We start from the raw sequence: 12,882 nt of genomic DNA, 5'->3' as shown, positions 1-12,882 counted from the left end.
AGCCCAGAACATGCTGGGACCCTGCGGCTGGAGCAGGCTCAGTCTGCAGCCATGTGCCCCTGTATTCCTGCTGCCATTCTCGGGAGTCAGCCTCAGACTACCCTTGCCATTAGCTCATTCAAGTTCTCCAGCAAAGATTTTTGCCCTGCTTTTTCTGGAAGTCCTTCTCTGTATGTCTCTACGCTGGCTCTTTCTTCCTGAACAAATGTCTAGCGCTGGGCATCCACCCGCCCTGAGAAGGAACAGGCTCCCACCAAGCTGGCCAGCCCAGTGGCTCCTCCTTAACCCTCACTTACTCAGGCAGCGAGTCTGTGCAGCTGTCCCCAGCTCTCACTCATGGGCAAGCCATTTACTTTTAGGGCCTCAGTGTTCCCATTTGTGGAATGGGGATTTCAGCGCTCATCTCTCAGTGATGCTGTGAGGGTTACATGAGGTGGTCTGTGTGAGGAATCTGGCCAGAGCAGACCCTCAGGAGGTGCCTTTATTTCCCAAAGGAGGAGCCACTTTGCTGCAAATGTGGTCCTCGTTACAGTGAACCCATCGTGCTCTCACCCCACGTGCTCTTTATAAGCGTGAACAGAATCTTCTGGAGGCCTTCGTGAGCGTGTGTGCAGCACAAATGGGAGAAGGGCTGGAGGGCCACCAGGAAGGCATTCTACCTGCACAGCCCCACAGTCTGGGAGGCAGGAACCTTCTCAGGAGCGGGAGGAATGGGACAGGGGGCTCTGGGAGAAGGGACACAGTCCTGGTAACCGTAAACATGGGAGATGGTGCCCCAAGGGGGGCCAGTGGGGGAGAGGCTCACTGCCTTGACTGCTAGCGAGTTTAACAAAACTAGTTCAGGGAGAGAAGTTCATGGAGACTGCAGTCCTTCCCAACCCCCAAGTTTCCAGAAACTCATCTTGAAGGCTGGGCTGCTTCTCTCATCCAGGACCTTCTCTCCCTCCCTTTACATCTCCACCCTAGACAGCACCTCCAGCCCCTTTTATCTTTATCCCATCTTTTCCCCACTTTGCTCACATTTGGGGTTTTTTTGGAGGGGGGACTGTCACCCACAGTTAGGCTATCCCATCCTGAGAGAGAGGGAGAGGCTTTTAGTTCACCCACGCTTTTTAATCTGGGGGAGAGCAGTGTAACAGATGCACCATTCACACATTTGAAAACTGCTCTGCTAACAGCTTGACTGTACTCATCAGACATAGAAATCTGATGGGGAAGGGATGGGCCAGGAGGAGTGAGGTGGGTGTTGGCAAGATGACTCACATTGATCTCCGACTATGGAAAATCAGGAAACTTTCCTATCTATTCTGGCATATAGATGAATACAGATGTTTGTGGTGTTGCCCTGGGCCCAGCTCTGACCAGTCCCATCTGAGCTGACATGCGTGCACTCTTGAGTACACACACATCTTTCCCCATCTTTGATGACTTGCGGCTGCAAGAGCAAATGTGAACAAAGGCAGGAAGGAGAAAGAGAAAAGAGACAGGTAGAGGCAGTTTCTGGGGCAGAGTTAAAAGCAGATAAAGAGCCACCACATAGGGAGAGTGAGGGAGAGGCTGCAGGCAGGCCCATGGTGTCATGAGCAATTAACCAAAAAAACCAGTGTTCTGCTTCAGCACGGTCTGTACATGGACTCCCTACATGCCTAGCGGCCACTGGGAACAAGCACCCCAAATGAGACATGTTTGCAGGATGGCTTGGTAACTTCGCCAAGCTTAGTTTCATATATTTTGCAGGATCTAAGTCTATTTTACAGGAGAAAAGGCCTCTAAAGTCAAGTAAATTCCAGGAAATACTAGGTTAAACAAAGCTATGAATGTTTATTTATTGGAGGAGTTAGGGTGGGAGGAGGATGTTTTTGTTAATGTGCCTTGGACTGTCCCAGAGTGAGCTGGCTGTCAACCTGCTTGACCACAGAAAGCCCTTTCTGAAGGAGCACCTATTAGGGCCATTTTGGGAAATGCTGATGTAGCGTAGTCTCTATAAGGAGATGCAGTCAAAGTTCCAAAAGGTGACTTCTAAATCAACGTGGGGAACCTAATACATTCCCGCCTGGGAACTGCTTTTTTCAGGTGACTGGGAGCCACGGATGGTTCTATATCCTGTCCTGGGACGTTGGGAGAAGTGAACGTGTGAAAAGCACGTCTTCAGTCTGTAATACTCGGAGAAGGCTCTCAGCTGACTTTTAGGAATAGTGTCAATTCGTACAATTATTTGTTACACCATTATTAGTTTATGAGGGGTCGCAAGGGACTCATCGATCGGCGCGTGCTTAGCCCAGGGCAAGAGCCCCTGCTCCCAGGGTGGTGCTTTACTAAATAAAAGGGTGGTAAGGACGGCCCCTGGGAGCGCGGTGGCGGGTTAACGCGAGTCGGTCGGGACTGGCCTCGGTGGCCACCGGAGCCTGGCTGGGGGCAGCCGGGCCGGGAGGGGAGCGGGCGGAGGGGCGGCGGGGCCCCGGCCTCTGCCCTGCCCCGCGGCCGGAAACGGCGGTGGAGAAGTCCGCTCCGTGGCGCCTCCCCTCCCTCCCCTCGCACTCCTCTCTCTCCCCAGGCCGGCACCCCGTGCCCTCCCGCTGCCAGGCCCCCTCCTGTCAGGGAGGACAGTGTCCAATAAACTCCGCCCGCAGGTGTGTCCGCCCTCTCCCACCGCAGGCGGGGGCTGAGGTGCCGGGGCCGGCCGGGGTGGGGGGCGGGCGCCTCTCCGAGCCCCGCCGAGCTGCGGGCGCCCCGCCTCGGGGTAGACGGGCGCTGGGGAGAGCGGCGCCGCCCAGAGCCGAGGTGGAGCGGGGGGCGGCCCGGCCCGGGTCCGCGCGGGTCCGCGAGCCGGGAGCCTCTGCAGCCCCTGCTGCGGGAGGGGCCGCGAGGTCGGGTAGGGGGCGGGGCCCGAGGGGGTGGAGCTTCGAGCCCCGCCCCTGCCCGGAGGCCCGGCGGGAGCGGGGAGGGGCGGCTGCCTGCCCCGCCCCGCCCTCGGTCCCCGACCTTCTCCCCCTCTGCCCCTTCCCGGCCCGGGCGGCCCCGTGGAAACCCAGGCCCTCGTCCCTCGTGTCTCGCCAGGCTTCGTGAGCTTCGACAACCCGGCCAGCGCGCAGACCGCCATCCAGGCCATGAACGGCTTCCAGATCGGCATGAAGAGGCTCAAGGTGCAGCTGAAGCGGCCCAAAGACGCCAATCGCCCGTACTGAGCGCCGGCGGGAGCGTCCCCCGGGGGAGATCAGGACTCGCACAGGTAACCGGGGGCGGTCGGGGCGCGGGGACGGGGGGTTGGGGTGGTTGACCCTGTCCGGACCCGCCGCCTCCTCTGGCCTCTGTGGACTGGACCCTTGCTGTTCCTTGGACCCGCTGCGCCCGTCTCCACCTGCTCCTCTCCCGGTGCCTAGGGGGCAGGCAATGAGCTGTGGTCATCCCGGCAGAAATGGGGATGGCCATCCCCCTGCGGCAGAGCCAAGGGGGACAGGAGTGAGGGAACTGCTCTGAGAAGGTCTGCACTGGCAATCTTGTTTGCCAGAAAACCCCGGGGTGAGCAGATGGCCAGCTCAGGGCTGGGAGAGTTTGTGGGCGGAGTAGGCTCAGTGGGGAGCTGTAGGCCCTACTGGGGCCTTCTCCCAGACTCTCGGGCTCTCCCCTCCCCAGTTCTCCTGCCTGAGGGCTGATGGCTTTTAGACACTTGACCCCTTCACCCCTCCAATTCCCCGCAGCGCAGTCTGGAAGAGGACGGACAGGACTTTTCAAAGGGAACTTTACCGAGAAACGAAACAGGATGGGACAGAAACTGAGGAGGCTGATGATACAGGACTGGGGCCACTTACCCTGCCCGCTTTACAGAGGCCATGATGAGTGGGCAGTTGTCACCTTTTCCTGCTCAGTCTGGGTCCTTACAGCTGGAGGCACAGCCAGCCACTTCTCTTCCAGGCCACGTGTTCCCCTGGGTGAAGCAGATTCCTGGGGAAGAGGGGAGGGAAAAGCCAGGGCAGGCCATCAGAAGTCCCCCTTTGGCCTGGTTGCCCCCATTGCCGTGGGCTCCTGCAATCCCAGTTCATCACAGGCCAGGGCCAGGCTGCCCAGCCCTCTGGTGCTTCAGTGGTACTGGGTGCCAGGTACTGTTACATACTCAGCAGTAAGACTGGTAAGGATCCTTGTCCTCAGCAAGGGAGACAGACAATAAATAAGGACATATGATCAAGGAGTAAATTATATAGTGTGTCAGGTTTGTTAGTTACAGTTAAATCAGGTAGTCAGGGTAGGCCTTGTTGAAAAAGTGACACGTGAGCAAAGATCTGAAGAAGGTGAGGCGGGGAGCCCCACCAGGGTCTGGAGGAGTGTGTCCTTGTGCTGAAGGAACAGCCAGTGCGCAGGCTCCAAGGCGAGGGCAAAGTGGTGTCTTCAAGGACCATCAGGAGGCCAAGGTGACCAGAGGAGAGGGACCATGAGGCGTAGTGGAAAAGGAGATCCCAGAGATAAGGAGGGCCACCTGCAGGCCATTCATGGGCTGGGCAGGGAGCCATTGGGGAGCTCTGCGTACAACAGTGACAGATTAACTTTTGCGTTTCGATAGGATCGGTCATGCAGTAGGGCCCAGAGCAGAGGTCTAGAGCCTGGACCTCTCAGCCCAGGGCCACAGCAGTCAATGTGGTGTGAGGGATTTGAGTTCTAGATGTCTTCTGAAGGCAGAGCTAGGTTGCTGTTTGTAAGGAATTAGAGGTAGGTGTGAGAGGAAGCGGCGTCAAGGATGACGCTTGGCTTTGGGCCTGAGTGACTGGCAGAGAAGAGCTGTCGTGACCCGAGAGGGAGGGGGTTTGAGAGAAAAGTCAGGCGCGTGACAGACTTTTCAGTGGAGGTTCAGAGTGTGGAGTTTTGCGGGGGAGGTCTCCAGTTCCCCAGTCTCCCCTCACTTCCCACCGTTGTCAGCAGCACACCCTCCATCCACCCAGGAGCAGCACCACTCACCTTCTCTGGAACAGGGTGCTCGAGCCTGTACCCATTGCAAGGCTGGGGAGTGAGACATGGCTGCTGCCAGTGAAGGAGGGCAGAAAGAGGACGCAAAAGCAGCTAAATCCCTGCATGGTTTTACAGGCCGATAGAGGGTATTTACAAATAATGAGTCCTAGGTGCCCAGAAGGCAAAGCTAACCTGAACTGGGGCCGAGGGACTAGCCGTAGCTCAGTGTGGAGAGTGGGAGGGGGATCTTAGGGCCAGTGGTGAAGACAGAAGACACAGCAGGCGGCCAGCTCAGAACTGGAGGTGGGGGGTCTGGGGCAGCCCCACCACGGGAAGGAGGAGCATGCTTGGGCTTTGGTTCCATAAAGTGAGGCCCCGGTGGGGTTGGGTCTGCCGATTCCGATGTCTCTGGAGAGTGTGGTTCCTGGCTTCCCTGCTGCCCCGCGCCTCTGGCTGCCTGGGCTCCTGTCTTGTGCTAACATGGGGGTTTCTCCAAGAAATCTTTCCCCAGAAACTAAAAAGAAGGAAACAAAGGCAGAGAGTGGCACGAACATGGCCAGGCCCAGGTAGACACCCAAGTTCCTTGGCCCTCCTCTGAGCTCGCTGATCGCTCTGGGCCTGCACTGAGGGCCAGTGTGCCAGCGCCCAGCCCTGTGGTTCTGCGGGGGGAAGAACACACTGGCTGTCTGACCCTGCGGGTCCCCGCCTCTTCTGGTTCCTGGCCTTTGGCTCTGAGTGTGCTTTTGCAATGTCTGCTTCGAGTTTGCAGGCATGGGCACTTCGGGTCTGGCCTGCATGGGGCGGGCTGTGGCTTTGGGCCTGGGCCTTCTCTGGGTAGAAGCCGGCTGTGTTTAGGACCTGGCACCTGAATTGGCTCAGCTGGACCATAATTTCCTCACCTGGGTTGTGAGGTGGGGCTTCCCAGACCTGATTCAGGGTTCCCCATGCTGCTTGGTGACCCTGCTGCTATCTCTAGGGCTGTGCCCTGGGATGCTCTTCCGGATGGCGGCCAGGCAGGGGTCACCCTGCAGGCAGAGGTGCGGCTGCCCCCTAGTAAAGAGAGTGGGCAGGTGTGCAGGGGCACAACCCTGGGAAGGCTCCTTAGCGGCCAAGTGAGTGTGGGAGTGTGTGTGTTGGGGGCCAGGCGTGTGTGAGAAATGAGAATGTGTATGAGAAAGTTGCCTAGAATTGGCTCTGAGGAGGGGCTGTTTGATGTTCAGGCTTCAATCCCCAGTGTTGGACAGTGCCAGGCACTGAAGGGCAGGTGGAGGGAAGCTGGGAGTGGGCAAAGGAACACAGTGGATGGGCGCCCCGAAAGTGCTCAGGACTGGGGGAATGTGCCCCGGGGGTTCCTTAGTTGCAGTTGGCATGGCAGACATCTGATGACACTGCCCTCCAGCCTCTTCTTCCGCCCCAGTGGCCCCACCAATTGGATATCCTGGGTGGTGGGTCTAAGAGCTTTCTTTCGGGAGGGGCTGGGGATGCAGACAAGGGTGGCAGGTCAGGGCTGGGCTGGCACATGATGGGCCCTGGTGTGAGGTGGGGAGGTCTGCTGTTGGGGGAGCAGAAACTCAGCCTGGACGGGCAGGCAGGGCTGGGGCTCTTCTGGGAAGGCAGAGCTGGAGGCCAGGATTAGGCTTAAAATAGAGTCACCTCTGAGCTATTTCACAGCTTATCCACATTGACAAGTCACAATCACAGGCTTCCCATCCACACTCCCTGAAGGGAAACACAAAGCTGAGAGTAGAAGCTGCTGCCTGCAGAAGCCTGATGTGTTGGAAAGCCTGCAAACAAGCCTGGTGCACAGGCTTTGGCCCGGACCCGGGTGCTGTAGGGGAGGGGGGCCAGGAAGCGAGCTCAGGGGTACTCATGAGGAAGGGGTAGGGCTGGGGACAACCAATGCCCTGGGAGGGGCAAAGGACCCCCAGTGGTGAGATGCACTCCAGGCAACTCAAATCGGAATAATCTGATGATGCTTGACAGAGAAGAGAACCGAGCCTCCACCAGTAGAGAAGGCAGCTCAGGGCCTGTGAAATGAGTCAGTCCAGAGAGCTGTACGCGGAGGGGTGTAGGTATAAAGGAACGGAGAAGAGGGCGGAGAGGTGGGAGAGAGCAGAGCACACCTGACGGCAGCAGGCCCGTTGCCCGGCCCTCCCCGGTGTCCTGTGCCACCTAGCCCGCAGGGCACCTTGGTCTTTCATGGGGCCTTTTCCTGGGTCTGAGGGGTGGAACCTTCTAAAGGCTTCACGTGGCAGAAGCAGCCTCGCTTTGGCCCCACGGGCCACCTTAGGAGCAAAGCAGAGGGAGTGAGGTGATCGTGAAATGAAAACAGCCCTGCCAAGGTGTGTTTGTAGAATTCTGGGAACGTTGATGTGATTCAATCTCAAAACTGAAAGCGTTCGTTTTCTGAAGGTTCTGAGGAAAGAGGGTTGAGGCAGCGTGGACTGGGAGAGGATCACGACATCTCACAGCGGGGGCTCTTTTCCTGGAGACACCCTTCTCTGGGGATGGCGGTCACGGTGGGGTGGGGCGGGGCGGGGAGGGCGGAGTTGCTGTCAGTGTGGCCGTACTGGGTAGCGGAGCGTTTCGTGGATGGACCCCTCGGATGCAGCAGTCACCTTAGCCCGGCCCTGACCCACCCACCCCGCAAAGCAGGGCCACCCTGTCAGGCTCCCCCTGCTGGTCCAGAGGCGGACGCCGCGGAAGGCTGGGGCGGCGAGGAGAGCTCGGCACCCGGGGCGGGGGGAGAGAGAAAGAGTCAAGGGTGATCCAAAGCAGAGAGCGTGCTCCCTGATCTGCTTGCCGCCCAAGGTGGTTTGAGGGGCTGTTTTATTTTTTTCCGGCCCCCTCACCAAACTGCCTACGCCCTCCCTCCTCTTCCCAGCGCGTGACGGATGCCCTTAGTGGCCCTGTGTGAGGTTCTGCTACTGTTCACAGTGTATCATGTGTCTGCACAAACAACCGTGTGTGCGCGTGCGTGCGCGTGCGTGTGTGTGTGTTGCCGTGCCCACGTCGTTTGTCTGCCGGCTTCCTTCATCCTTTGAGTTTCTTTTTCAGTTCTCTTTTGATTTGATTGCTGTTCTCTCATCAGAGCTTTTAGATTGATGCTGTGGTCTGGTGTTGTATAAATATTTTTCCTTTTAATTTTGTTTTAACTTCTTCCTTGCCCTTCTTAACCCTCAACCCGACTCTCCCTGCCCCCCCACACCCCCCACCCCACCCACCCACCCTTCCTCCCTCTTCCTCCCCCCTTGCCCACACTCTCTTGTCCTCTCTTTCTCTCTCTCTCTCTACATATATAAATATATATATAAATCTTTTCTTCTTTTGTCATTCAATCAAATTCCAACAACCCAACCAGGGCCAGTCAAATCCACCACAGTCTCGCGCTGAGCTAGGAATAAAGTTCACGTAATCACATGAGAGTGGAGAAAACAGTCCCCCATCCGTAAGTTCAAATCAACTCAAAGTTCACAGTGTGACATGATGGCGTCATGTAACAAGGCTAAGAATCGGTTGCATGACAATTGCCGTCAAGTTTCGTGGAGGTGCTGTGATTGGAGCGTTTTTCTTGGATGTTGTATCAGTTGATGATTGGCCAGTCATGATCACACGTGCATTTTCTTGACCTTTGTGCTGCCACAATCTTTTTTGCTGTGCTCATTTTCGTTTCGTTCTTGGTGCTTGCAGTGGTTTTACTTTCTGTTGTTTGGTTTTTCTTGTTCAGCGTTTTTTATGCTTCTCTAGATGTCACATAGAGAAAAAAACAAAACAAAACAAAACAAAAGAACAAAAAAAAAAAGAGTAAAAAAATAAAGATGAATTCCCGATTATCAGACATGGGATCATTTAACTTGTGCAAACCATTATTTTTTTTCTTAAAAATAAGGAAAACATCTTTTAAAAAAAAATCTATGCGTGGTTGATTTACTTGCACTTGAAACTATTGTGATTTTATTTTTTTTCTAGAAATTTGGGGGCCTTTTTCAATTGACACTTTCCGAGGTCTGGTCTTTTTTCAGTTAGGCTATTTTAAATCTCACTTCAAAAGGAAAAACAAAAACAAAAAAAATCTCTACAGTCATAGAATGATAAAAAAAAAAATTCTAAACCAAAAAAACTAGAGTTCAAAGCCCGAGGCCTCTGAGAGAGAGAGAGCCCGGTAACAATTATAAGGTTTGTATTGTAACCACTTCTGCTAAATTAAATGCGGGGAGGGGAGGGGGGGTCTGGGGGCTGGGGAGGGCCTTTTGGTTGGTTTGGACAAAACAGTACTGACAAAAGCGAAATGCACCTTTTTGTTTACAACTGAAAAAGGGTCCTTGACAAGTGTTTTTTAATTTTATTATTATTTTATTTGGTGTTGTAATTGTTTAGATTGCTGTGTACGGTTTGCTGTTTGTTGAATCAACAGTGTGAAAAACCTGCCAGCATGGATTGATATACGCATGACGTTGTCCCCTCAACTGGGGGCTTTGCAATTCTAACTTTCTTGATGTAACCAGTCACCCCCATGTATAAGTGGAAGCTGCCTGCTAGAATGGAGACGAGTCTCATTTGTTAATTCACAATGATTAAGCATTCTCCTTCGGATTCTAGTCAGATCATGATTTTTTTTCTTTGAAATGCAAAGCAAAACACCAAAAAGCCACCATTCAAAACAAAACCAAGAACTGTCTGAGTTAATTTAACTTTGATGGTCAAATCCGTTCTAACTTCTTTTAAGTTCTCCTACCCACTTCCTCCAAGTTCTGAATTTCCTCTAAATTCCCTGGCATGTATGAGAAAAATAGTATGTGTGTGTGTGTATGTGTGTATCTGCGCATATACATACACACATATCCATGTATATCCACATATGTGCAGGTGAATATATTCTACACATATATCCAGATATACGTATATATACATGGCCTCGCAAATAGTTACTGACCTCGGGAAAGAGGCGGCTGGCTTGGAAACTCGGCAAGGGTTCTGCCAAATTCATGTCACAGATCGTGGGGAGGAGTGGGCTGGGCTGCTAGATTTTTGCTATCTTGTTTGCTAGGCTTCTGTATACATATTGTATCTGGGCTAGACCCCTCAGAGATCAGTTCAATTATGAATTCACGTCCCACAGTCCCAAATTCTTCCCTTAGATCTAGCCATCCCCCGTTCTAGAACACTAAAGGAACCCAAATCGAAAACCCTCTCCCAACAAACAACCAAACCTCAGCTACAACCATCACCACTAGACCTCCTGGTGATTTCTCACTCTGAATAGAAGAGTCAATTTCTTTTTTATTTATCATGATCATGACTAATTCTCATACCGGTCTCTTCCCTCCCTCCCGCCATCTCCCAGAGCTCCCGCCCTAACCCCCAAGGCAGGTTCCTTTTGGTGTTTGGATGCGTTTTGTGTTTCCTCTCTTGGCTTAATCAGCCCTGATTTTCTTCATTTTAGGGCAGGATGCTGAACGGGCTACATTAAAAAACAAACCTCTCTCTATATATATTTATAAATGAGAACTGTTGGATGACACCTTTGACATATCAGCCAATATCAATCAAGCTGAAGACTCCAGACACTCTCTGTGACTGTTAACATTTCTTCAAGGGAAGTATAGCGTCTTTGGAGTTCAGAGGGCACGTGTTTGGGGGAAAAAATACATATGGCATAAAGAAGAAGAAGATGAAGAAAAATGAGGAAAAAAAACACAAAAAAGGCAACTTTAAAAACAAAATAACTTGAGACAAGATGGGGAGGCTACCGGGCTGGGAACTGGGAAGAGCCGCTGCTCCCCGATCCCCGGGGCTTTTCCAGCCCGTGGGCGCCTGAGGCAGGCTGGGGCGAGCTGTGTGGCGGGGCCTGGTCCCCAGGGGGCGGCTGGGAGGCCGTCACTGAGCATCTCAATCTGTCATTCCTTTAGCTATTTAGGGACCAAAGGACCAAACTTTTTATTGCAGACGTGTAGCTCTAGGTCAAATAGAGGGGGGATGGAGGAGAACCTCCTTCCTGCCTCCTGGCTGTTCTTGAAACAGCTTAGAGCGATTCTATGAAAAATGTAATAAAAAAACAAAAAAACAAAAAAAAAAAAAAAAAACTAAAAAAGGAAAAATAATGCTTCAATGCTTTTAAAACAGCAAGATAATAGTTCTTTGATACTTTGAGAGGCGCTTTGATTACCCTCATTCAAGTCTATGACACTTTCCTATGGTTTTCTGTATTATATGTCTGGATGGAGCTGTTAAGATGAACAAATTGGTGGATATTTGGGGAAAGCAACACACAATATTAAAACTCATTAACTGTGAAGTGTAAGAAAGCAAGGAGGGGAAAAAAGGGACCGACAAGGCAAGATAATTGTTGTGCAAAGTCTGTAAATGCTTCTAACTCTTCCCCCCTCTTAAAATCATAATAGTTGTACAGAATTTTAAAAAGGAGAAGTTTAAAATACCTATATAATAGAAGAAAAATTAGAGGAAAGCAAAAAATAAAAAAATACAATAAAAAAGGAAAAAAAAAACCTATAGAAGTTAGCGTTACTGCTAAAATCCCAGATGTTGTAGGACTGTACTTTTGTAGAGTTTAGACTGAGCATCAATCCCTTCTCCCCGCGAGTGCTGCTGGACGCGGTTGACCCCGGGGGCCAGGCCGGACGCGCCCAGACCCGTGGGCTGCTGGCTGCCCGCCGCCGCCGCCGCCGCCGCCGGTGGAGGCCGCGCCGCTGGCGGGAGGGCCTGGGAAGGCCCCGCCCTCGCCTCGCTTCGCTCCGGGAGCTGCGCGCGCTCGCCCGCTCTCCGCAAGCCCTGACACCTTCTGCTTCACTCGCCTTCCATGCTTGCTCCAGAGACTTTCCGGGCAAGGGAGACCTGGGAACTTTCATCTTAAAACAACTAAACAACACACACACACACAAAAACCTTAAACGAGAGAGAGAAAAAAAAAAAACAATCTTTGAAGAATTTCTGAAACTGTTTACAAGGAATTTTGAAAAACAGGGATGTTTAAATGATGCCGGCTCTGTTTTTCTGTAAATAAATTTGCATATTTTGTAGGACTTTTAATTGTAATGATAGAGAAAAAAAACAAGGAAAACTATTTAATGAAAGCACGATATTTATCTTTGGTAAATGACTTTAGAGCAGTTAAAAAAAGACATTGCTTAAAAAAACTCAGAATCAGAAAAAAAACACTGAATTATTTAAGAACACATATATTTTAAAGTATAACATATTTATTATAATTTATTTGCACCGTTGGGAAGACTTGATTTGGCCTTCCGCCTTGACACCCTCTTCATCGATGTCCAGTTCATCTGGAGGCCGGGGGGCTCTCAGACCTACCATGCTTTTTCTTTTTTGCTTTAGAAGAACTGTCTGGTTCCTCTCAGGCCTTCTGCCTTTCCTTTCTTTCTATTTTGTTGGTTAATTATTATTTTTAAAATTTTATTTTTCTTTCTCTTGGCTCCTCCTTTTAGGATGTCCAGATGTTGTAAAAAAAAAAAAAAAAGCCGCAGTTCAGTACAACTGCTCTTTTCACACTCAACTCCCTAAAACTCCTTGTAACCTTCTGTAACTATTGGATGACGCTTTCTCCAGCTTAGCCCTAAATAAAGCACAGTTTAAAAAAAAAAAAGGCTCGTCAATGGTCTGTGGTTCTTGGAATCTGGCCAGCCATGCCTCTGGGCCCTGAAGTTGACCCGCGGGAAGTAGCTCCCGTCCTTCTGTCCATGGAGTCTGTGTGCTGCCCGGGCCCTGGTTTGGAGCTTAAGCAGTGAGGCGCACTTCCTGGGAGGCGATGGAAGCATTGAGAGGAAGGCCTGCTCCTCACTAAGAAAAATCTCTCTCGACTGGTGTGCACCCCTGAAATCCTCCACTGTAAGCCCACCCCTAGTTTCCTGGGTAGGGATGGCCAAGGTGCCCAAGCCCAACAGAGAGTCCCCTTTCCTCCCTGACAGGAGG

At 52.2% G+C, this 12,882-nt stretch overlaps 1 protein-coding gene across 50 annotated transcripts in view; it reads left to right on the top strand.

Moving 5' to 3' along the window:
* The window catches only part of CELF4 (CUGBP Elav-like family member 4), a 288,167-nt gene extending 275,611 nt beyond the window's left edge, over nt 1–12,556 (top strand). For 33 of the 50 annotated variants that reach the window (XM_032467303.1, XM_032467318.1, XM_032467302.1 and 30 more), the window contains 2 exons: nt 3,058–3,229; nt 10,382–12,556. In XM_032467303.1, coding sequence (XP_032323194.1) covers nt 3,058–3,185 — 128 coding nt within the window. In that variant the 3' untranslated portion in view covers nt 3,186–3,229; nt 10,382–12,556. Of the gene's footprint in view, nt 1–2,554; nt 2,631–3,057; nt 3,230–8,299; nt 8,388–10,381 lie in introns of those variants that run through there. The other 17 variants (XM_032467284.1, XM_032467282.1, XM_032467283.1 and 14 more) reach the window with 3 other exon arrangements.
* Nucleotides 12,557–12,882: the final 326 nt, after the last annotated feature.

This window comes from Camelus ferus, chromosome 24 (assembly GCF_009834535.1).
Source record: "Camelus ferus isolate YT-003-E chromosome 24, BCGSAC_Cfer_1.0, whole genome shotgun sequence".
Taxonomy (NCBI): domain Eukaryota; kingdom Metazoa; phylum Chordata; class Mammalia; order Artiodactyla; family Camelidae; genus Camelus; species Camelus ferus.
Note: the sequence above shows the minus strand (reverse complement) of the source record. Positions and strands in the feature narration are given on the sequence as shown.